At 34.4% G+C, this 27,345-nt stretch overlaps 1 protein-coding gene across 5 annotated transcripts in view; it reads right to left on the bottom strand.

The window, feature by feature from the left end:
- The window catches only part of smash (smallish), a 357,062-nt gene that overhangs the window by 74,990 nt on the left and 254,727 nt on the right, over positions 1-27,345 (bottom strand). For 4 of the 5 annotated variants that reach the window (XM_081752343.1, XM_081752341.1, XM_081752339.1 and 1 more), the window contains exons 4-5: positions 7,889-8,089; positions 2,277-2,419 (exon numbers count right to left, since the gene is read on the bottom strand). In XM_081752343.1, coding sequence (XP_081608469.1) covers positions 2,277-2,419; positions 7,889-8,089 — 344 coding nt within the window. Of the gene's footprint in view, positions 1-2,276; positions 2,420-7,888; positions 8,090-25,086; positions 25,242-27,345 lie in introns of those variants that run through there. The other variant, XM_081752342.1, reaches the window with a different exon arrangement.

The following is a 27,345-nucleotide window of genomic DNA, read 5'->3' as shown; positions in this document are numbered from 1 at the left end:
AACGGTAGCTATCATTGTTTTAACTGGTTCTTGCAATGAAAAACTCAGGGAACTGATTAGCTTTATTTTAGAGAAAAAAAAAAAATCTTTTGATGATAATGCTTTAGAAAGGTTTTCACTTACTTTTGGTTTTGAAAACAAATGCAGATACAAACAAGAAAAATACTTCAATATTAAGATAAGGAACTATGGAATGTATGTAAGAAAATAACTCGTTTATGATACATATGATTTAACTGTACTTACAAAATAGATACGAATATCTGCAATAAATAATCAATGTAGATAATCTAATCAAAGCCATTAAAATTACAAGTACATAATGAACATAAAACCGCATAATGTATTATCTTATCTGTACAGATAGAAGTTCAGTTGTTTTTAAATGTATGAAAATATTAAGGCTCATCCCCACCACATTTTTTTTTATTTTACTGTGTAACTTTAAAAAAATGGTGAATATTAAAAATGTACAAAGTGAACCAAATAGTATCTACAATACGCTATTATATGAACCAAGAATTTTTCAACGCCCTCCGTATAATGTATAAATTTGAACGTCCAACAATTATGACGTCATAAACTTCACATCGAAATTTCTGGTGTAAAAGAAAAGGTTTGTTAACGGTTATTAGTTTATTTAAAATAGCATTTTGTAGATCTTATATGGCTCACTTTCTTAATAGGTTTTGTAGATATTACCAAGGTCACTTTCTTATTTATCAGAGTTTTGTAGATATTGCCTGGGTCACTTTCTATATTTTTAATATTTTTCATCGTCTTTGAGTTATTCACTAAATTTTAAAAAAGTAGAAGTGAATTTAGCGATTTTGATTTGATTTAAGTTCAGCATCCCGTTCAGCAGCGAGGTTATAAGACACGTGGACCTACAGTTTAACGCAGGATCCAAACAACATGAGCTCCTGCTGGGAATCGAACCCTGGTCTCCCATGCCAAAGGCGCGTATGTTAACCGCTTAGCCACGAGGAAGCAATAAATTTAGCGAACAGCCTTAACTTGTAAATATATAAAGGAAACTGCATTTCAAGGTGGCGAAATTGATTTTTCTAAGAGGCAGATTGATGTCTACTACTAACCAAAGTGTTATCATATGAAACAAAATGAATTTTTTAGTCCCACTATTATGCACTGAGACTAAGGGAGTCAGTATGGATGAAACAGTGAAATGAAGAAAGTGGTTGGAAACCAGAGACCCCGAAAAAAAAACTCATGTATGCGGTTTTTGTCCATGACAGAGGAAATGTTGTGGTGAAGTAGCAGCTCGATGTCTTCAACATATTAAACACATCAAAAAATCGTAATCCTGCCCCCAAAAATACTTTGATTCCGATTAGATGTGAGTTCATGAAGAGCTACAATATATCATTCCACTCGCTAATCAATAAATCCTATAGTACCAACAAAGTACAGGGAGCCCTATTTTTGCGTTTCACCCGTTGCTCCAAATGGTCCCCGAGATTTTCAATTAGATTTTAATCTGTGGATTGTGTCAGCCAAGAAGCGACAGGGTGCATGAATGTTTCTCTGAAGATGGTTTATCATCTGTCGCTGAATGGTTTCTTTTTTAACAGTCTTCTTTAAATACCTTCTACCAGTGTAAACCTGTTACAGTTTGAAGAAAGAAAAGGGCAAACTCGATCAAATAGATAAGCATTCTTGTAGTATCAGACAAGATCATCTTAAAAATCTTTTAAAAACCGATATAGCGAGACAGGATATACATTATGGCGAATTCAGGAGAAAAGCATCAATTTTAGATAGAGTAAATTAAAAGTTCCAATATGAAGTTAAGCTGGGCACCAAACAAGGGAAAAGAATGTGTAGATTGTGATAGTTGTGTGTATAAAATTAGAAACAGCCAGAAGCCAATAGTTTCCATCTTTCAATTTCAGACTACAGCTACGACATTAAAATTATATGAAAGAATGGAAATCAAAGGAATTTGATAATAATCTCAAAGATTTTATCGTTAAACATGGTTTGGAGAGTAGAACAAGCAACCTCGGCAGCGTTGATTCACTTTCTTTGGGGGATTCGTAATACGTCTGAAGTGTAAATCCCCCATCCTAGCCGGTAATTTACCCCCTGGAAATACGTAAACTTATTTGAGGAGGTAGAAAAATTAAAAATAACCATAAGATAACACACGACAAACAGTCTGGAAGAAAATATATCTAGAGCTACAGAGTGCAAAAAAATTGAATACCCACTATTATGGATTAATTGAATACTTAGAAACAATAATGGTTCGTTACCTTTCTTCCATCATTTCGTTAAATGTTTTACTTTTTCGTCTCTTTCGTAGATATTCTTCTTCTTCAAGCTTCTTGACTTCTGAAACTCGTTCAATTATTTGTTCTTGTCGCTTTCGTCGGCTGCTTTTCCAATTGTCCAAATTCTACAAGGAAAACAATAAGATACAACATTACAATATATCAGCGATCATTACTAGAAGGGTAACAATTCAACAGTATCTTGCCAGACTATACTAAGTTGCTATACATGTACAAAACTCTTACTTATTTTATATTTACACAATCCGCAAATGCAACGGCATAACTAACTAACTCTATGGCCTATGGAACCCGGAGGTTCAGTGCCGCGTTCACAAAAGCTCTCCACTGACTTCTATCCTTAGCTAATTGCATCCAGTTTCCACTTTGTATTCCTATCTCTGCGAGATCCATCTTAATATTACCCTCCCATCTGCGCCTAGGTCTTCCTAATGGTCGTTTTCCTATGGGTCTTCCAGTCAAGACTTTGAAAGCGTTTCTACTTTCTTCCATTCTAGCTACATGACCTGCCCACCTTAGCCTCCTAGACTTGACAGCCCTAACAATGTTTGGTAAACCGTATAAACTATGTAGTTCCTCGTTATGAAGTTTCCGCCATTCCCCATTCTCGTTCCCTTGGGTCCGAATATTCTTCTCAGGATCCTGTTCTCAAATACTTTCAGTCTATGTTCTTCCCATAGAGTAAGCGACCATGTTTCGCAACCATATAGAGCAACAGGCATGATTATCGTTTTATATATTTTAAGCTTCAAATTCTTCGACAGAATTCGCGACAAGAGATTTTGAACCGAATAGTTACACGAATTCCCTGCTTTTAGTCGACATTTAATTTCTTCGTGAATATGATTTTCGTCTGTTAATATTGATCCTAAATATTTGAAAGTATCCACTTTATCAAAAGTATTATTGAATATTTTAACAATTTGCCGTATTACGGTCCCGACGCACTTCCATGTATTTAGTTTTCTCTGCATTTACTTCTAAACCCATGTCCCTGCAAGCATTTAATAAGATCTCTGCATTTATTTCTACTGTTCTCCTATCATCCCCTACTAAATTTACATCATCAGCATATGCCATAACCTGGTGAATACCGTTCAACTCTAGGTCCTGGTTGCTATCTTTGATTTTTCTTATGGCGTATTCCAGCACAAAGTTAAATAATAATGGTGACAACGCATAAAGTGTTATAATTATGGAATTACTAAAATCAGCTATAATTATTATGATACGTATATATATTAGTTTTCTGAGCTGTTCCATCATGATAAAAACGAAGAAAAGGTTATCTAATGAAATATACCGGGTTATTCAAAAACTAGGAATAGATTTTCAATATTTATTTCTACTGAACAACAATAAATAGAGACATATACGATACATCCCTGAAAAAGCGAACCAAACTGGAAACTGAGATGACTGGATATGAAACAGTCAATCACGGATATAAAATGGTGTCTGCTGGCACAATCAAATTACTGGACCTGCAGATCAACCCGCGATAAAAATTAATGATAAGACGTTCATCGTTTATAAAAATATTTACAATTCGTACGAAATTTCGAAGTTTTCGAAAATCATAAGTGGTTATTTACCGAACAGCCAGGTTTGATTACCGAACTGATGCTAGTAGTTGGAAGCCCTAGATGTGAAGTAGTTTTAGAATTAGTGCATCAGGAAGGGAAGAACTGGAAGAAATACGTCGTTTTCAGAGGGGAGTGCTTAAGTGTGAAACTTTTCAAAAATCTTTTAGATCTCTCAAGAACAAAAACTAATGTATATTTTAGTATTTTATAAGTGCTAAAAACAATGCGATGTAAAATTTCAATTTAATTCAATTTTAAAAAGTCATATATTTAAGAAAAAGATATGAAATGCAGTCAACACTATTAATAAATGTATAAGCGCTAATGATACAATACGGTAACATTCGTTTTTTTTTTTTTTAAACTTGTTTTGTTCAGATAACCGTTCTTTGAATTAAAACAACTTCACAGTCTCTTTATACAATCCTTTACATGTATTTTATTCTTTTCTTTCTTAAGAAAAGGAAATGTGAATGTGTGTGAGAAACAGAGATGAAATACATGAGAGAAAAAAAATTCTGTAATTCTTCTAGAAAAGTACTTATTAAGGAAGCACAGCAGGAATCCTTTATACAGGATTCCTTCTCACCTTTATACATGAAAGTAAGAAGCGATACATTATTCTTATATATATATATTTGAGAACAAGATCCTGAGACGAATATTCGGACCCAAGAGGAACGGGAATGGGGAATGGGGAATGGCGGAAACTTCATAACGAGGAACTACATAATTTATATGGTTTACCCAACATTGTTATGGTCGTCAAGTCTAGGAGGCTTAGGTCATGTAGCTAGAATGGAAGAAAATAGAAACGTTTTGAAAGTCTTGACTGGATGACCAATCGGAAAACGATCATTAGGAAGACCTAGGCGCAGATGGGAGGACAATATTAAGATGGATCTCGCAGAGACTGGAATACTAAGTAGAAACTGGATGCAATTAGCTAAGGATAGAAGTCGGTGGAGAGCTTTTGTGAACGCGGCATTGAACCTCCGGATTCCATAGGCCATAGAGTTATATATATATATATATATATATATATATATATATATATATATATATATATATATATATATATATATATATATATATATATGTGTGTGTGTGTGTGTGTGTGTGTTTAAGTATTATACATAACTTTATATCTTACACATCTTAAATTGTAACAAAATTGCACGTACACCGAAATCTCTCGCTGAGGGCAGTTTGTACCTAGGTACTGTTATTACTGAAATTGTACTCTTCAAATTAGTTTTACGTGCCATTTATGTGCTTTCCATAGTAAATGCAGAAACTGAACCTCAAACAAAAACTGACATATGCAGCTTTGCATACTAAGTAGCTATGTTTACTATTTCTTTTCCATTTATTGTGGATTTCACCAAGAACACTCATCCACAGGTATTTAGGTTTCTTTTAGATTTCGTTACTGTACATATTTCATTAGTATAGTACATATTCTTTGTACACCTGCCCAATAATGTCTTTATTTAACTGTAAATTTGCACAGTCATTTCGGTTACGGTTCATTTGTCGCATGTTTTCACCGCAATTTCAGTCACTGCCTGAGGAGGTTCTTCTGAAGGATCTGAAGGTCACATGAAAACTAGCAAAACACAATACACTTGAAATTTGGTATGGCTTCATATCATACACAAAACGTTGTATGAACAATTTTAAGTTTTAGTAAACGACAAATTACTACAGTCGAGCGATATTAGTTCAGATAAGTAAATGAAAACGAGCTTGAAAGATCTCTCGTCTCTTTCGCTGTGAACATAACAAAATACACTTTAATAATGACAACAAAATCCATGGATTGACAAGTAATTCAGTTATTCTAATTCACTTATCGCAAGTAGGCAACGCAATTGTTCTAAAAAGAGAATAAACCTGATCACTGTATAGAATATTGTTATAAAGAAAGAGTATGAGATATTACTGGGAAAGGAACCCATGACGATTTACAAATTGTTGACTCACTTTCACTCAAGGTGACATTTATACAGGTCATTATACAGTGACTTCTTTAGAATGGGTGGATTTCATTCGGTCATAACATCCGTAAACATTGTCCAATTTGAATGTGGTTTGTTGCAAATGAAGCAGGAAGGATTAAAATTTTATCTGTCATTCGTTGTGGTAGTATATGGTGTATGCAAATGTGTTAACCGGAAAACCTCCAAAATAACGTTTTCTTCCGTTTTTTAAATTTTATATATATATATATACGACGAATGAATTTCATTTGGTCATAACACTTGTAAATGTTGTCGAATTTTAATGCGGTTTGTTGCAAATAACGCACGAAAAATGAAAATTTTATGCAGCAAGGATAGTAATCATTTGCCTTTAAAGCAGATGTTGGAAATGACCTCCATCTTCCCTTAAGCACGATCGAACCCATCGCTCCACGTTCGCTGCAGTAGCTCGCAATGTATCCTGGGTGATATTTGCAATTTATCTTGTAGTGTTAGCTCGCAAGTGTTCCAATGTTCGTGGGTTATGGCAGTACACACGACCCTTCAGATACCCCATAGGAAGTAATCTGAGGACGTAAGATCAGGAGACCTCGGGAACCCAAGTTCTTAAAAATGATCCGATCACCAAAGTAACTGCTGATCAGGGCCATACTTTCATGAGACGTGTGGCATGCTGCCCAATTGTGTTGATAATAACCTCTAGAGGGGCATGGAGCGGTATCTCAGTTAACTTATGCGGATTTTCTGGTACCTACATGCGCATGTTCTGAAAGAGTCAGACACGTGGGACCATGCTTCGTCTGTAAACCATATGACTTGCAAAATGTCTGGGATACGCGTAATGAAAAAGGAACTACTGACAGCAGGTAACCCGTTTATCCCCATCTGGGTAACTCAATTCCTGAACAGCAGTTACTTTGTAAGGTCATAATCGTGCTGTTTTGGTAGCTTTCTGGTACGCAGAGTAGCTGTATCCTGTCTCCTGTAACAAACGCCGGAAAGACTTTTATGGTGACCTCACGCCGCGACATCAGCAACAGCACCTTCACAATTGATGCTTACTTCTTTCACGAAGCGACCCAGTTGTTTCCAGCTTTTTTACCAAAGCTAGTAATGTGCCCCGTTTAGCAGCACGTACACCATACTCCCGCTGATATGCTTGTTATGTGACAATGAAGGAATCAGTTTCCCAGTACATTTTACTAAAAACACACGTTGTTCCAAAGTGTATGATGACACGGTAAATAATTCAGCTTACAACATACAACAGCAGGGACGTTAGATTTCACTGACAAACTGCTAAACTGCTTATTGCGTCGGTCTCTTGGTGACATCTGTCATCTCAATGTGAAAATGTTTCTATCACTTATTGATGTTGACAGTTGAGTTGAGATGATTTTGAGTTTAACGACCCGTTCAGCAGCGAGTATATATATGACGTGGACCTTCTGATTAACGTGAAATCTGAACCATATGAGCTCCCGCTAGGAATTGAACCCGAGTCTCCGACGCCAAAGGCAAGTACACTAACAGCTTTCGATGTTGCCAGGTGCTTTAATGTTTCAAAATTAGAACTTCCATTCCTTTCGCTCTAAAACGCTGAAGCATTCTCGTGGTCCTTCGACTACCCCATTGCTTGGATACACCGAACACTACCGCAAGGAATGGTGCATAAAATTCTCATCCTTCTTGTACCACTTGCAACAAACTACATCAAAATTGGGCAACTTTTACAGATATTATGTCCGAATGAAACAGTCACCCTGTATTACCTAACTTAAAAAAAAAAAAAAAAAAAAAAAAAAAAAAACCTCTGTGCCCTATGAAACCCGGGAAGGTTCAATGCAGCACTCATAAAATTTTTCCATTGAATTCTCAATTATTATGAATGCTCGACAAAGACCTCTCTCTGTAGTTAATATGTATTTTTATAAACACTTCATCCCTAATTAAGACGATAGTAGAAGTAACTAATATATTTATATCATCATCACTAGCTTACCGATTGCCATTCTTCTGCTTCATCCTTCGTTTTCTCCCTAACCTTCTTCACTTCCTCTACTTTTTTCAACTGCTCCTGCGCAGACTTGTAGAGGGCACATGGCTGAATTTTCACAAACTGCATAGGATTGCAGGCAGGTTTTGGTGCTGTTACTTTCGTAAGGCGTGTTGGAATATACTCGGTGCTGCTTTCTTGGGAAATCTACAATAACACAAAAAAGAAAATAATTACTAGACTATGACAGCAACAAATACTAGCTTCGATCCCTACATTCAAGTCTTATGCAGTCAAGTGTCTAGGATTTCATTTTCCATACTTTGAAACAAAGGTACAGTCAGTGACAAAAGTTCTTTCCGTTTGGTAAAATTTATTTCGGAAATAGCGGTGGTATGGCTGGAACGTATAGATTACACTCTTTTTAATTTACTGAAAACTGTACTCAAATTGTCCTTTCATTCTGAAGTTATTTACAAAACTATTTTCATCAAACGAAAAAAACTTCTGTTGCTGACTGTACATGTTATCTCTAAACATCACTCAATCTTCAACCCCATTTTACTCTTTGGCCTTCCGCTTCACTCAACTTCTGTACCAAAGAAGTGGATACATTTAAAAGTCGATCTTCATTTTCTGTTGTAGCATAAACATGTCATAAAGAGACTGCCGAATTTTAGGCTCTAAAATTAAGTTCGAGTGTGCCTAAAACAGGCACATTTACAACGACAATTCGGAGTTATAAACACAACAAAAAAACACATATTACAAATGATTTAAATATGTAATTTATAAAGAAAATATGTTGCAGAAATTTAATATGTAAGTTATTTTTTGTAGTAAAGTGAAAGAAAAACGTAAAAATTCGCTAATATTCTGTCAACAACTTTGAAAAATTAAAAGAATCAATAAGTAGAACGCTAGACATCATAAACATACGCCATGATACAAATCACACGTTGTTTCTTTTTTATTTAAAAGTAACTGTTCTAGATGGTAACTTCCTCTAAAGTAAAAATTTAATACTTGAATCATATAGAACTATCATTACTGTTCTTCTAATTGTTATAGGAGTGTTTGTTCTTGTTATGTTCTAGCTGTCAGTGTTTTATCTCACATCACAAAAGCAATAAATGACACATGATCCATTATCAGGGACAAAAGCTGAAAAAAGGAAAAAAAAAAAAAAAAAAGAAAAGAAACCAAAGCATATGTAAAACATTCGAATGTATGTTAAAGGTTGTGCAATTCTTGTTAACAACGATTATTATCTTCGCAGGTAGAATAAGCAGAAAAGAAGTGGGAAGAAAAGTAATGAAGGTGGAAAAGAAGAAAGATGAACTCGACATATGATGGATGACGTCTAAAAATACTAGATAGTGATAAGGAACCGAAAGGTGTCCGGACATACTGACTATCTAAAACCTGATAGTACAAGTTTTGAATGTTTCTTCTGTCAACTTCCTTCATTATTGCGAGTACTTTCAAAATCTATGAATGTGTTTTCTACAGAAGAAACTTCAACGATAATTATAACCTGACCAGGATAGCTGTGCGGTTTTGGGAGGATGGCGCTGCTGTTGTGTTTACATCAGTTTCTTGGTAAGCGCGGTGGGACAGGGGAGCGGAGAGTTTCACTTTGCAGTGTATCCAACGGTTTTTTAAAGTTGCAGTTTAGATGTTATACATAGTCTACTTTACGCTTAATAAAAAACGCCGTAACTTATCTATGTATTGTAGTGAACCATTCCTGAAGTAATGCAGATGTATTGTGAATAGTGATATATGAATGGAAATTACCAATTTAAGAACAACATAGCACAGTTGACAATTCAGTGAGCTTCTACCATTTATTAAGGAGAATGTATAAAAATTGTTTACGTTTTATTCGATTTCATTATAAAACAGTAGCAGCCTGTAAAACGCAGGAATGACAATGTCAGTGACTAAATTTTAATTTTGGGTTGATAGCTTAGAGTTTTGCGCAATATCTTGTAACTGTAAGTTTAAATCAAGTTAAGGTTAAGGCTCATGATGCTGCTGTTTAAGTGTATGTTTATCGATTGACAAATAAATTATTTTTTCGAGTTTTAGCCAGGGAGGAATCTCGAAACGTTTCCTCTCAAGAACTGTGAAAGTCATTTCCGCTGGTCTATTGGCCAGCGCATGTGCTTTTATTGTATGTGGTTCTGGATTTGATTCCCATTGAGAGAACAAAATTTAATTTTACAGTCCTTCACTTTCATTAATCATTTGTCTCCTCTAGCATAAACAACATAATCATGGGACGTTAAAATAAAGATTTTTTTTTTTTTTTGTTCGAGAAATGTGAGCTCTTTGGGGGAAAAGGAGGTGAAGAAATTTTTCCTTCTTTTTTAAAGATTTATGGGATTGGATAGCTTGCCTTTAGGGATTGATTTGTACAATTTGGTTCAGTGCACCCTTCTTTTAGGATCATTATAGAAATCCAACCCTTTGGTAGAGTTCGAATAAAAGTATTGATAAAACATCAGCGTATGGGTAGTGTAAGAGTAAGTATCATTGCTTCAGCACACAATAAATTTTATTTATGAGAAAAGAAATTACATCTGGACTAACTCTGAATTTCTCTCAGGTTTTAGCTATCAGGTCACAAAGAATTAAATCTACTAACTGTTTTCACACACAATATAATTTTGAAACTTGGGAGCCTAGTGTTATATTTGTGTCTGTAGTATATAATAATGCTGATACGTTATTCTGTTGAACATCTTAAAGGTATTTGTCGATTGACTTCAGAGGACTGAGTTTTGCCCGTAAACACAAGTTGCCTATAGTTCAAACATATCAGATGTACGGTCTTGTTTAATAAAACCTGCTCCTCCCTGTCCTCTATCTGAAAAGTCGTATATTGTTATTCACATATGAAATTCAAAGGCAAAGCCAATCGTCTTTATTCAGTTGTATTTTTATTTCAAGTGTAAGTATTAAAATGCGCTACGCATGGTTGCAAGAGGTTGGGTGGCTTTTTAAAAAGCACTGAACTGACATATCTAACATTGGCACTCATCTTCTTTATAAATTGATGTAAGAAACGGCCGATTGATTTCCAGCCAGTTACTTCATCACCGGTATCTTTGAGCAATGAGATAACAATGAAAGACAAACTTCGTTCTTTTCAAACTTGATACTTTGAAGAACTTATGAAAGTGGTTTTGTTATTCAAATACATATTCGCTCTAATCAATTTCAGAAGTAACATTAATCTTAGAATAACGTAATGGCTGTAAGAGTTACCCTGAAAATGTATTTTGTATGTTTTCTTTTTTACGTAATTCAGAGATTTTGTCTGAATTTTACTTGAGTTATAAGGAACCTTCAATTATCAGGCACCCCATTTTAATCTCTCCCCCTCCGCCGTCAATGCAACACTTCTAACCGTCTCCCCAGGGGTCCTGGGTCCACCCCTGATTGAGATGGTACATAAAAATAACTTTGTCTAATCTCTGTCATTATTTAGCATGATTTAGTATTTTTTTAAAAAAATATATATATTTTATATTTTTTTTAAAAAATACTAAACCATGCTAAATAATGACAGAGATTAGGCAAAGTTATTTTTATGTACCATCTCAATCAGGGGGTGGACACAGGACTCCTGGGGAGACGGTTAGGAGTGTGGCGGTGAAAGATTATCAGTTCTCTCTCTCACCAAACTTTTGAAGTACATCCGAATATGATGTCAATGCAAAAGAATTTTCTTACTCACGACCCCGATCGCTCCGCTCCTGACTTAAGCATATGCATGAAGTGGTTTATTACGAACAAGACAGAAATAACTGTGATAGATTGGTTACAGAACTGTGATAGATTCATTACAAGTAGTCCGGTTAGAAACACTGCTGCTTGCATTTTAGTTCCCAAACCGGCCGCCCGCACTCGTTCGCTGGTTATGTTATACTAGAGAAAGATTATTTAAAAAAAATAATAATAATACAATTTAAGAAAAACACTGACAATCCTACACACAGCTAAAACATACTTCAGAATTAGTGACATTTTATAAATATTCTGTCTTATCAACATTAAAACTAGTGAATTATACACAGGGGCGGAGGCAAAATTTTCACCCGGGCAAAGTGACTGTTTGGCACCCTACTCCTAGCCTATATTTACATTTTATTAAAGTGATTTTAATATTTTAAACCCATTTTTTTAAAAAAAGAAAAACTAATACTCAAATACATTATAGGCATATTTAACACATAAAAATATACGCATGGTATCAATTACATTGTTTTATTATTATTATTATTATTAATGTGCCGTTATATATAAACAAAAACAATATCGAACAGCATTTATTGAATACTACTAATGATGACATGATTACTGCTATATTATAAATTGTTTTCTTATATCAGTAACATTAGGAATCATTCTACTATATATCCGACTATGTAACAATTTATTCTAATAACGTGAAATACCAATAAATACATTTTACGTATGTTTAAAGTGTTCTACGCACAGCAATATGAACGGCAATGGGACTATGAAACTCTCTTCTTCCATGGTGGAATGGAAAAAGATGATGCAATTGACGCTACTTTACAAGAATATAAACCAAAAAAGTCAGTAGAAAACACGTTACAAATTAAGTTTTTGAGGCTCGTTTTGCGTCTCCCTGACTGTGGCGCCCCTGATCATACGCTCTCAGTATGGCCATATTTCATATTTACTAATTTTAATAAAATTTTACGAACAGAGAAGCAAGATCTCTCTTCCAACCAGTTTGAATTTTCATACGTTTGAATAAAAATGTCAGTTTGTAATACGTAAAGTGAAAGCACCACAGTTCGGGCATTTCTTTGAAACAAATCATGCTCGCAATGAAAATCAGGTACACATGCTATTGACAAGATGAAGCTGCAATAATGTTTAGTATTCTTCTGTCAAAAGTGATCATATGAGTGGATGCTGAAAATATAAAATGGTATTTATTGGATTATAAGTAGCAGGGAACAAGATGACACATATTACAGACGACACAACCTGATTCAATCCTTTCCCAACCCTCCTTCTTGGAATGGATTTTCGCAGTAAGTGGGAGAGGTGAAATCATTTAGAGCGGGACCCTTATTGTCTTCCTATAAATACTACCCAAAACTATACAGTTCTTCTTTTTCTACTACTATTATTATTATCATTAATAATAACAATCTATATATATAAAAGAGAACGCACAAATCCTTTGTTCCCTCATCACGCTAATACGGCTGAACCAATTTCTTTTATTTTTGGGGGGTTATTAGGATTTGGACCCTAGATGGTTTTTATCATATCACTTTAATTTTTAATTACCAGTGTCTTGAGATAATTGACCATTCAAGTGTCCATAACGTACAAATCCTTTGTTAGTTCATCATAGGTAAAAATAAACGTATTTATATGCAACCCGCATGACCGTGTCACTCGGCGGGTTAACATAAATGACAGGCGATATAATGTTAAGATTTACTGCAATCTTCTATGGTTTTTATCATATCACTTGAAAGCGAAAAAGTAAAAATTATCTAAGTAACAAAGTTTATTGCGTTCCGGGGTGACCGCAGCGAAGCGGGGTGAACGCTGCTAGTAATAATAATAATAATAATAATAATAATAATAATAATAATAATAATAATAATAATAATAATTTAATTAATTAATACATAAATAAAAAGAAGATAAAATTATTGAAATCCTGGCTCAGAACAAAGAAAACACATTTTTTAAATTTTATTAATCCATAAAAGGATTCCCATATGAGCCAAGTGATTTCCGTATTTTACCTGCATAATGCGCACACAAGTTTTCGGGCCCAATTTGTACATTTTCTTTTTAAATTAATTAACTTCTGGCCTTCTTTCTTGGCACCCGAAATGTTTCTTCCTGCTGCTTAAGGTTGGTGTAAAGGGACAAGTTTTGCCGATAGATGTCACTACGGTCTTCGTATCTCTCTCATGTATTTTTTACCTTTCACGAAAATTCACGATTTCTCTTACAAATTTCAACCTAGAAACTTCAAATTTTTAGAAAAGGAACTTCATAACCTATTGAAGGCAACAATCCGTGCCGATTTTTCATTTAGAATTTTCTTCATTGTTAAAACAGTTCTATTGTTAAAGGTTTGGATATCCATCTCAACAATGAAGACATTTCAACAATGAAGAAAATTTTAAATAAAAAATCGGCACGGATTGTTGCCTTCAATAAGTTATGAAGTTCCTTTTCTAAAAATCTGAAGTTTCTAGGTTGAAATGTGTAAGAGAAATCGTGAGTTTTCGTGAAAGGTAAAAAATACATGAAAGAGATACGAAGACTGTAATGACATCTATCGGTAAATCTTGTCCCTTTAAACCAACCTTAAACAACCTGATGACACTCTCAGTGGGAGAAGCTGCAAAGTATCTCTCGGCACTTTTATTACCATCCTCTTTACTATATTAAATATTTTTTAACTCAAAATTCTCTGTATGTGAGAATACTTTTCAAACTTTTCTCCAACAACTTTTGTAAAATGTCAGGTAGGCCTAACGTAGATTGGTAGTTCAGCGTAAAGTGCACGAATAGAAATTACCTACTGTTCGCACAATTACCTTTTACTTAATCATGGTGTTACTCACAATTTGTATGAAGATGTCATTATTGTTTTCAGTAATATGACTTTTAACGCATAAACGCAACATATGAGAACTAAAGATATTTATATAAATATGAATGAGTACTATCCATATAAGATGTGTATCCTTATTTTCCCTTAAAAATATGGGCAAAAAGTGCGCATTATACATGGCAAAATACGATAATTCATTATGAGTGTTGCAATCACGTATATGTTATACTGTTATTGTTAATCTTACTTACATAAAATGTAACTGAATTATAATCTATGGGGAATTTGCTAAATGCAGTAATACTTCAAACTATTTTCGGTGTAGTTTTACTATGCGAATCTACAGATTGTAAAACGCACGGAAGAATTTGGGGAAGTCTTTAATTTGCTCATTTTACATCGAGAACAGAACCGAACAAACCCCTGCGGAACTTCTAACCTGTACCCACTCCTACTGCTGCTACTACTTATATAGGGTGGCCCAAAAGTAGATATACAGTACCGTACTGATCAGTTCATTACATTTTATATAATTTCTTATTATTATCCATCATTTTCTTATTATTTGTTCTTAATGTGTTTTTACTTACATTTTAAGCCGAATAAATAAACCCATATACTAGAATGTTATACTTGATCAATACAGAGGTGTATACTTTCTTTTGGGGCACCCTGTACTATGGATCCGTATGGTAAAACTGCACCCTATTTTCTACAATCAAGGTGATTTTTGTGGATTAATAGATTAGTAATGAAAGAATAAATACATATTAAGCAACGCGCTTACGATGATCACAGGCTGGTTAACAAGACCAAACTTCTGTTGCCGACAGTACCAAACAAAACACGCCACCATCTTCATACAGTGATTTCAACTCACGACAGAGGGCGTGCCAGTAGATGATTAGTTTTTATTTTACTCTCCTCTTGCCTGTCTTTGAGAAACACAACGTCTCGACTGTGATGTGACCGGAAGTTTAAAAAAGCGAAATAATGCCTGAGCTTCTTCCCAGAAAACTATTACACCACAGAAAAAAAAGTAATATCAAAACAAAATAACACTAATACTAAACGAAAAAAGTTATTCCAAAATGAGGATTTTTCCACGAAAAATAGTCATGTCTGCTGCTTGCATTTAAGAAAAAGAGTTTTAAAAAAGTGTATGAAAATGAGGTAGTTTGCATGGCACGAACACACAAAGTCAGTACAAGTTGTTAACAACTGCTTGGCTAACTTTCTACTAGTTTTACAACAAAGTGCTGCAATACAACATCACCTGTTAATTTCACATTTTTAGGTGTAACCCTCACGAACCGGAGAAGTTGCACAAGAAGCAGAATTTATTAGCTCTGTAGATGATACGGTTGTTCTTGACAGAGAATTAAAAATCAATTAATGGAAGAAACAAAAACGAGTTTTTACAAACAGAAAACGAGTGAGAAAATCATGAACTAAACGCAAATGAATGGTTATTCGGAGCATGTAGGAAATAAGCGCAAATAAAAATTTGAAAGAGAGAAAGTATACCTAACACCGGCACACAAAGACTATACTGGAATATTTTAAATAACAACACACATCTATTATTTCCCCCATTTGTGAAGTCACGTAACCTCTCTCTCTCTCTCTCTCTCTCTCTCTCTCTCTCTCTATATATATATATATATATATATATATATATATATATATATATATATATATATATATATATATATATATATGTGTGTGTGTGTGTGTGTGTGTGTGTGTGTTAATTCAACTCTTTTGGAGAAGTAATAAGGTGGAAAACAATATACAATTAAATATTTCAGTTTAACATCCCATGTTTATGTCCATTAGGCTAACGGAGACGATGCTCAAGGCAAATGAATGATGGATGAACTGGTGGAATGACAATGTGGGAGGAAACGGGAGTATCCCGAGAAAGCCCATGAACACAGTGTTGTTCACTACCAACTTACTTGTTCGGGGATCGAACAAGGAACCCACGTACCAGAGGTAAGTGCTCTTCCACTGAGCCACCGTGCCCCCTGGTGAGACACAACCTACACTATATGAGTAATCTTGCATGATGCACTATGCACCCACCTACTGCGCTAGTCCCGACAATAGTTCGAACTCCATGTTAATAGGTGAATCTGTCCTTCATAGCCCCGGTGTTGCAAACTGGGACGCCCGTATGATTTTTTTTTCCAGGAAGGGGAGACAAAGATCAACACACACACAAACATTTTCATGCATACATGCACATAATACATATTTTAAAACAACAATTGGCGGGTGGGTTCAGATATAACAGGGGTGCCCACAAGGGGGGGCTATGACGCAAACTGCGTCATTGAAATATTTGGGGGGGTTAAAAATCCATATAAATATGTTTGAGAGGGTGTAAAAATTAATCGAAAATATTATTTTTCATGGAAGAACACCTACGGATAGGCAATTGAGGGGGGTGCGTCATGGACATGAGGGGGGGTGGGCACCACTGGATATAAGTTCAAAAATCCGGACTTAATCTGGTTTTTCGTTTCAGACATAAAAAAAAAAAAGTCTAATTAACATGAACAGCTACAACAGCTAATCATTTTCACAAAACCAAATTTTGGATTTATGTCTGAAATTTCAAATGCGATTACTGTAACACAACGATGTTTGACTTAACGTACTTTGCACACCCGAAATGCCAATTATTCACGCATATTACATAAATTGACTACCTATAGCAGCAGCAACTTAATATGTTTTGATTTACGTGTATTTCGAAGAACCCGAACACACCTACAAAATCCAGGAAAGGACAATTGCTTCTCTTTGCCTCACCCTGTGGCCGACCATGGTGGCAAATATTAATATATATATATATATATATATATATATATATATATATATATATATATATTTGGAAACGATACTTGTGAACTGCACACTTTCGGTTTGGGTTTATTTTTAATTATTTTTCAATAGTTATTATTACCAGTGTTCGAAGTGGGAAAAAAGTAGAGGCGGTATGTTTTACTACGATTTTGACTCGACAAACTAGCTATCTAAATGTTGAAATACAGTGAGGGTGTGTTGCCTAAAAGATTGTATTTCTATTTATATAACGACTGAAAACCATTGGAAAGCTTCTCTTTAGTTACAGAGGGGGGGGGGGGGACATGGAGAGACTTTGATTCCCTGCAAACAACTTTCTGAAAAAAAAAATTAAAATATATATCCCCCTTATGTTGTATTGTAGAAACTTATACGTAAATGCTCAAAAACCGAGTTTTATAGTAACAATTTCCTGCGGAAAAACTCCCGGCCCCCCACTGGACTGAGGGGTATTCCAAACTCCCGGAAAATCCGCTCACAGCAGACAACCCCTAAATTTGCCCATGCTCGAAACATGACATTTAGATGCATTAAGACAAGAAGATACACACATACATAAAGGAACAATTCAATATGACACATCAAAATATACACTAGATGAACTTCTTTGAAGACACTTCATTTTAAAAACAAAAGGTAGGATGAGATAGGAAAAATGTCGGTGTTGTAAACTTAGAAATTATTTCTACATAAAAAATAAAATCTTTTTAAGTGCAAAGCTATTCGTCAATTACTGTATATAAAAATTGATTTATTGAAGGTATTTAGCATTTACTCTCCAGTGACAGCATGTCTTGATTACTGAAAAACCAGAGGCGGTATGCCTTCATGACTGAACAACCAGAAGCGGTATGGCATACCACCGCATACCGTCCCACTTTGACCACTGGTTATTACGGACAGTTTTTCTTTCTTTCTTTCGTTGAAAACAGGAATAATTCTTGAAAAAGTACGAATATCATCCACAATTACGTATACTAGTAGTAGTAGTAGTAGTAGTAATAAGTATATCATTATTAGGAGAAATTAAATGAGTTAACTTTATTGTTGCCCTCTGTTTTTACTAAAAATTTGGAAAATTTACAGAAGAAAAGAGGTAAGAAATAGTGATTTGGATCTCTTATGGGATATTTAGGTGTGTAAGGTTGGGGAAGCATGGAGTCGTATAGTATGGCGAATCGGAGCTACGAAAAATTCTACAAGGTGGCCCAAAAGTAGGTATACAATTTCATACTGATCAACTCAAAATAGTTCGTAGCATTTTTTATTGTTGTCAAACAGGTAGACCTACCTTCTTTGTTACTTGTTCTTTTACTTATACCTTAAGCCCGGAACAGCCGAAGCAAATAAAACCCATAAGCTAGAATTGTTATACTTGATCAATGGAGGGATGTACACCTATTTTTGGGCCACCCTGTATTTCTCGGAAAGTACGCAAAAGGATTTCCACCCACCAACATAATTTTGTTCAGTGCAGTGAGGTCTACCGATATGTATATGTCTTCCTTTGGACAAATATATTACCATTAGACACTAATAATATTGTAGAAATTACTCCTTTTCTATTCGTATGTACACAAATATCTGTTTTAAGTATGAGAAGTAGGACTTATTTTCAACTTTTGCAAAGTGATTTTCCTTTCACATCAAATATCCGCACCTCCATTTACTGTTTACATCACATTTTGTTTTCTTTTTGAGCAGAGCTGAATTTGCCTGTGCTGAATATCGTCCGGAAGACTTTTTTCTTGAAGAAATGACCAGCTAAAAAAATTCAGCATTTAATGCTAAAGCTGCCACTAGTCTTTTATCAAAACATTTTCCTTTACAAAAAACAACAAAAACGCATTTTCATTTACTTAGTGTGTGCGAACATTTCCACTCTGTGGTAGGTCATTAGAGATACACGTATTAAATTACGTTTCTTTTCTTTTTTTTTAATTTAATTGTACTAGAAATAACACACTATTTTTGTATACAGTGAAAGGCAAGTGAAAGTGTGAGTTTTAGCTTTTTAAAATATAAAATCTTATCTCTCACAGTAAAATACAAAGTCAAGTGTTACAACAACCCCGGATGTGTATTCTTTAATTTCTGACGCAGAATTTTCTTTATTTTAATTGATCTGTAAATAATCCCACCTCATTATGTTGTAATGGTTATAGTGAAACTGAGCAAACGATACGTTTTTCGTGGAATATATTTATATAGTATATCAGGCCGTTCCGCTTTCGCTTTCATTTCCACATAAAATCAGAGTTAAGATTTCTTTTCTCCTCCCCTCCCCCCTTTTACTTGTTAACGATTATTTGTAACAAGGATTTTTCTATGAGAATAATGAATGCACTTCGTAACAGCAGACACATTTACTCATAACAAGATTCGTGCTTGTTATGTGAGCAATATACAAATAGGTTTTGCTCTCATTAGTTTGTACCAGTTCATCTTCCTTGTTTCTTGTATTTAAACACAGTTTACTATACACAGAAACAAGTACAATGTGTTAGTTGTTTACATGAATTCTCAACAACAGTCAAGTGTTTACATCAAAACTCAATACGTGACAAATTCTGACCAAAGCATATACTATCCTATGATGATAGTATAGAAATGACCTCCTCTTACTTTCTGATTAACGAAGGCAAAAATACTTTGCCCAAACTATAACGCTGTTATTTATTAGACAGTGTATGTTTTGGTCAGAATTTGTCTTTTATATTATACTAGAAGTTTCATAAGTTAGAATGAGTGGGATTCAATATGTGTCAGTATTTCACACGAAGACTGATTTGTGCATCAGAAGGAATCTGAATAAGTCAATCTCCCCACCCCATCCACCTTTTAATGTACCACAAATGCAAAGATAAGTAAAAAGAAATACCGTACTGCTACTTCGCTCGTTTTCGGAGTATGAGGTTCCAGAATCAAACCCTGTTCTAAGTACAACCCCTAGTTTTTATTTACTTCTGAGATTTTTTTACTTCCTTGATGTTACGTTAAGGACGTTAAAGAAAAGAAAAAAAGAGAAAGATGAAAATAAGAAGAAAGCTGTATTTTATTTCTTTTATACCCTTTTCCAGTAATGATGTTATACTATCCAGTTACGAAGTAAAAGAACTTTTATAGTTTTCCATTATTTACAGTTTACTTTGAAAGTAATTATAATGACTTTGCTACTGTAACGCTGCTAAATTCATCACCAGAATCATGACAACGCTGCTAATTTGGAGAAGTCCAAAGACAATTTTAAGAGACTGTATTCGAAAAGAATTGCGTGTTCATTGACAGTGAACAAGATTTTACTTATTGAATGTCATATTGTCTTTTAAACGTTGCTGTTTGAATTGGTTGGAAAATACGTACTTTGCATAATAATCAACACTAAACTCTATATTCAATTACTAACGATAAGTACGTATTACTGTAAAATCATGTTTATGGATTTTAACTAAAAAAAACTATAATTATTACTAGTTGTTACACATGAAGACTATCCATATGCATGCAAAACAAACAAATCATTCATTTGTGCTCTGTCATCGCACTGTGAAAATAAAATTTTAATCATCTTATATGTATTTACTTGCACCCAATCTAAAACTAATGTTTGTGCGGCTCGGTAATTTTTTTTTTCAACGATCTAGGGAAAAGGGAAGAGGGCTTTTAATGTCCTATATAAAACTATTACGAAATAAAATATATTACTGTGTAAAGTAAGAATTAGAATGAACGGAATAGTTTTCATCTTATTTTCCAACTGGATCAGTGCCCCTCCTTCCTCTCTTACGATGACACAAGAGAAAGAGGAGAGAACGATTTCTCTTGGTTCCCTATAAGTTAGACAGAATGGCCTCGAATCTATCCCCTGATACTCACGTATGAAAACATTCGGACAGTGTTCGGCAATTGAGCCTTCAGTGCTGAAAGGCAAATTCTAGGTTTTTTTCTTTCTTTCTTTTTTTTTTTAAATAAAAGTTTAAGAGTGTGGAAATTTTGAATGTTTTAACATATTTGAGCACATTAAGCTTTTTTAGTCTTTTAAGATGCTCACACAAGTCCGACATGTGAAGTACAGCTTAGTGTGAGATCAGAACAACATACACTCCTACTGAGACCTAGTCTACAGCAAACTACAAGATAATCTCACGTAATGCTACTGACACAAAATCCAAATATCTATCCTATACTATGGAATAGACGGAACTAGCGTTACGTTACGCTAACATTTAACTAATGGCAGGAGAGAGAAACCAAAAATCGCCCACTGTTTCGATAGTAACAGCCACTGTTTCGATAGTAACAGATCTTGCACGGTAGTGTCCGTCCTCATAAGGCCAGAACTATACTGGACGCATCCAAAAGAGCAGTGAATCATCGTATAGCACTGTTTGATGTTTAATTTTTTTGGCCAACTGAAACGAAAGTTATGTAGAATTTTCCTCCGGACAAAGCTGAATACTGCTCATTCTAGTTTAGGAACTATGTGTAACTTAAAATAATAATAATAATAATAATAATAATAATAATAATAATAATAATAATAATAATAATAATAATAATAATAATAATAATAATAATAATTGACCAAAACAAACGATTGTTAATAATGTATATTATAGTTTCGGAAATATATTATTGCCTTCATCAGGCACGTTATCTTATACTATCTTACAATATGTCTGATGAAAACAAAGAAATATTGCCGAAACTGAAACAGATTGCTAATACGTGTTTGTTTCGATAAGATTTTATTTATTTTTAATGGATAAAGTTATAGAATGCATGGTGAGAAAAATATTTCTCGAAGAAATTTACAATCTTCTACAATACAACCAGGACAGTTCCGTTGATTTGCGAGGCCTGAGATGGTAGTATGTTGGAGGGCCAATAATGTAAGAATTTTATATCCACCATGGATTCATTTTGAACCAACTTTGACATTTTCATATCAATGTTAGTGCTATCCCACTATCAGTGCACGTCGTAACATTGATAGTGTATATATAGTTGTAAAATTGTCTTGCAAAACGATGGTTCATCACCTCTAAATACTTTTAATTCCAATTATGAATTAGAAGTAATTTTTCCTGAAAAGCCGAACTTCTTTCGCACGAAGCTTGGAGGCAATCGCCCCATTTTCTTCACAAAACGGACAGACTTGTGTAAAAAATACTGACTGACTGCCAACAGACGTAAGTCCTGAAGTCTCATGAGCGTTACTCTTAAAGTAAGTTACTTTTTCCTCTAATTCTTGGGTTGCTTGTTTCATACTTACTAACCTTTACATACATATGCATAATCCGATTGTAGTACTCGAAAAACACATACAAATGAATGAGGAAGTCTTGGTCAACAAAACTCGAAGGTACATAAACTCCAGTTCTCGACCACCAGAGGAGTGGTACTACCACAGTATGCTTTTCTTGTCATTGAACCAAAGCCATATTACATTCATTGAAAGCCGTGCTAAGCACACTTTGGTACAATGTGTTATACACATATACATCGTAAAATACATATGTAAATGAAAAGTCCTTTCTTACAGGGAAATTTGTAATTCAACAGGATGAGAAATGAAGCAGGAATCTGAGGGTTTAACCCGTAACGAGAGACAGTTATTCTTTGCATAATGAATAACAACATCGCCGCGCCACGCCGTCCCTTTAGTACTTTCTCGTTTCCTGTTAGCTGTTACTGAACCGACAAAACGATCTGCCTGCGTGAACTAAGAGAAGGGGAGAAAAATCTGTTTTTAACAACCATTATAATTAAATTCTTATATAGGTACAAAAGTGTCAACAATTCGTTAACTACCCAAGTGGTAACCAAGTACTGTACACATTCTCATGCCTCACTCATTCTGTTTGACTTTTTACAAGATTGTACTCAGAATGCAATTATCGATATGACACCATTGCTTACACGTTGGTAAGCAAACTTCTCCCCTATTGACAGGTGCAAATGGATGAGCTGTTCACAATTAAAAAAGGGAACTTAAGGCCGCAACTAAGGTGAAAGTACCTCAGGTGCATATTGGAAACGCTAAGAGAAGGCGAGTAATGCATTAGAAGATGAATGACTGACAAATATTATAATTTGAATCAGGTCTTGAAAAACAGCACCATTTTTTCATTTATCACTGTCAGCTACACTATTTATTTATTTATTCATTAAAGAACAAGATAAAAATAAATATTTTCAACAAATCATATATTTTTTCAATTATTGTTACGAGTCATAATATGACATAATTGTTTCGTTTTTTAGGTTGAAGTCATAGCAGGGCCCAGAATTACACTGCTCTGTGAACAGACTTTAAATTAGCAGACGTCGCTTAAGCGACAAAATGGGCGTTCTTCAATATCCACTGTTTCTGAAAAATGGCTCTAACTTTTGAACAAGGTTTCGTAATTTGTATTATTTCTGGACTCAGGTCCCGAGGCCCAAATTTGCAGTTTTCTTGAAGCCCTGAGAATTCTTATTATAATGCTTGAGAAGTATTAAAATCAACTGAAGACGGGGGCTGGGGGGAAGGTGGGGACAAAAGGAAGTTCCTCATTTAAAAAAAGAATGTTTTTAAGGTTAGAAAATGAACTTTTTTTTTTTTTTTTTTTTTTTTTTTGGATATTTAGTTTAATAATAAGTAAATTACACTTTAACAACAGCAATATCACGTGTATGCCACGGGAAAGAGTTTAGTCAGAGTAACGAAACAGTATGCAAACAACTTGACCTTTAGATACAGTCGGGTTGCATATTACCAAAGAGCAAATCATCTCATAATAACCTGGATGCTATATCTTTGGATCATTTGGAGTGATCACGTTCATAAATGGATTCTATTCATAACTTCTGGCTTTTACACCAAGGGCAAAACTGATGGTGATTTATTGCACAGTTTTTGAGATTTTTTTCTTTCGGACTGGCGGATAAATGGACAGGTTAATTATATATATGAGATTTGGTAGATGAACTAAACTCCTTGAAGTTGAATTAACCTAACATAATCCTCGAGCTTAACAACACTAAAAACATAATGTGGCCCGAAATATTATCTTCATTTGCAGTGACTCTTCGTTTACAACAAGTTGTACTTTATGACTTCTTAAGCGAAAACTTATACAGAAAAGTAACAACTACCTCGATGAATAATCAAGTTAATCTGTAGAACCTGAATTCAACGCAGCACTTTGTCCTGCAATGGCGCATGTATAACTGGGTATGCATAGTCACCGCATACATAGACTACCCAACAATATCATTGATCTTCTTTGACACGCAATCAGCTAGTTCCTAGTTCAGTAACTTTCCAATTGTTTTGCAATACTAGAATCGCTATTGAAAATTCTGTGACTTTCCCGGAGTACAAACCCAGGAGCAGAATATCAACAACTGCTGGTGGTACAGCTTGCAAAAGACTACGGTTAACCAAATGGTTCACGGTAATACTTCTCGTTTTATAGACCTGAGCTTGCTACATCATCACCCAAGCAGTGCTTCAATGGCCTTACAGCGCTACGTAAACATTTTTTTTTTTTATATATATAGAGTCGGTCAAAATCTTGGGTTAAATTTGTAGCTTCTAGTAAGAAACTCATTACTGGAAAACAATGGCATTCTGATATTCACTGAACAAATCAGATTACTTAATACACATATGGAAGCAATGAAGAAGCAATAGAAGAACTTTTACCTTCTGCCTTCAGCGGTTTGCTTTGCAATTAGCACTGCCCTTTTTACAACACACAAGCGCCCACACATTTAAGAAAGATCAAAACCATTTCTCCACACATTACGCATTGTTTCAAACACGGTAGAAGCCAACGCTACTGAACTCCGTCCTTCTGTGGCATTCCTAACTTATCCAATCTTTCCACGACGATTAATCTTAACAAACATCAGAACAGTGATAACAGCACAAGATAGATAAAAAACATGTACTAGTAAAACATTTACTCTCTTTCGAAGGTCACACTCTTGTTCCTGTGGAGCAAACACAAATCTAATACTTTTCAAGCAGCATATTTATAACTTTTTTTTTTTAAAGGTAAATAATCAAAGGTAGATCCTAAGTTTACAATGTTTAACCTATGTTTTACTTCGTGTGATTTATCTTCTAAAAAGAAATAAATGGTGGTGACAGAATCCACCTTTGAAATAAAACAAATAACAATCAACATTCCTAGCACCTCTTTGTCTATAAAACTATGGGAAAGAGAACGGTACATGTACTGTTAACACTTTTTCCTTCTAGAAGAGTTTACATTATTATCAGCAGCTTTGATGGCTTGTTTCATCTCCAGACATTGCTATCGGGTAATGACCTACGTGACACAAAAATACAACTACAGTAAGTTTCTTTACAATATAAATATGGAATTATGATATCGAAGAATAAATATCTTCCCTGAATCCGGTTCTAGCCCATCTACGAGGAAGTATCAAGAAGTAGACGAAATCTACTTTGGAGAACTCTGACATCATGATGGTATCAGTCCTACTCTATGTGGTCACTCTCTAGTGACACATTTTCCCATCGGTTTCTCACTTACCGTGCATCCTTCCTTCCTATTATACTTAATAAATGCACACAGACCTAATAATAACTTCAAACTCCTCTACAAGACGGTTCATTGTACACTCAAATCTGATTTTCAGTTAACAAATTAAGGACCCACATATTCACAGACTAAACAAGAAATACTCACTTATTATCCCTTTACCGACCTCAACTTTAAACTTCCCATAATTTACCAATTAATGCCTTAAATGCAAGTTATCCACATCTGTAGCCCTGAAACACTTGGTATCCACTGAATGAGATTTTATTTTCAATGCTTTGTATTTGTATTTGTTTATGTTTACTGTATTTCTTGCTGTCATATCCCACCATGAAATGCCAATGAAGTTGTATCTGTAACTGTTCAATAAGTAAACAAAGTAAACAAGTAAATACCTTTTAGATGCAAGATGTTTTCATCTCTGTCAACAGAAAGAAAAGTACAGCAACATTCTTAAGTTATTTGTTCAAATACAATATTCAAGGATGTTTTAAATAAATGTTGATCAAAGGCGGATGTACAGTCATGTCCAAAATTATTGTCGCATATCTATAATTGTCTTCTTGTAAAAATATAATTTGATAATGATTTTGCAGGGTACTTTTAATATTGATACTATGTGTATAATCAGGAAATGTATATTTGTGGTAAATTTCATAGAAAAAGAATTATAAAGACGAAAATTAGAATGAGTAAAACAAAATGTTGCTAAATGGACAAGAAAGTTTTACTTTATTGTTCTTATTTACTACTCTCTTGACATGAAATTTTCCACATACATGTCTTTGCCGATAGTACACATACTAACATTATAAGAAATGCCGGACGAATTCGTTATCAAATTATATTCCTACAACAACATATTTATAGACATGAGACAATAATCTTGGACATGAGTGTACATCATAATAAACACTAATTTAAGTACGTTTATGTTACTAGTTGGAGCAGGGCATGAAATTTCAGATCTAAACTCGAGTACCTCAGATCAGAGAGTTTGATCGCCCTTTTTTCTTAGCAATACGAAGGCAAACAAAACAAAAGTCAGCTGTCTGTCTTCAAACTAAAACATTTGGCCGCCAATGGCGACATGACAACCGGAAAATTCGCGCCCTAGGTTAAGGGCTTTCAAATTAAATGCCCATTTATAAACGTTTAAGAAATTAACGTTCCACGAAAATTAGAAAGTTTTAATTAGGTTTTGCAAAATGTGTTAACAAATATATATCTAACGCCTATTACGGAAATGTCTAATTAAACGTTTTTTTTTTTTTCTAACTAACAGAACGTTTAAGAAAAGCATTCCTAATTAAGCTTTAGTAAAACTTTTAATAGTATGCAAATGTTTAGGGCTTAATAAGAAAATGTTCAGTGAATCACATAGTGTGTTT

Source organism: Thermobia domestica, chromosome 3, assembly GCF_964235325.1.
Source record: "Thermobia domestica chromosome 3, izTheDome1.hap1.1, whole genome shotgun sequence".
NCBI classification, from domain to species: Eukaryota; Metazoa; Arthropoda; class Insecta; order Zygentoma; family Lepismatidae; genus Thermobia; species Thermobia domestica.
This window is presented reverse-complemented; position numbering and strand designations above follow the sequence as displayed.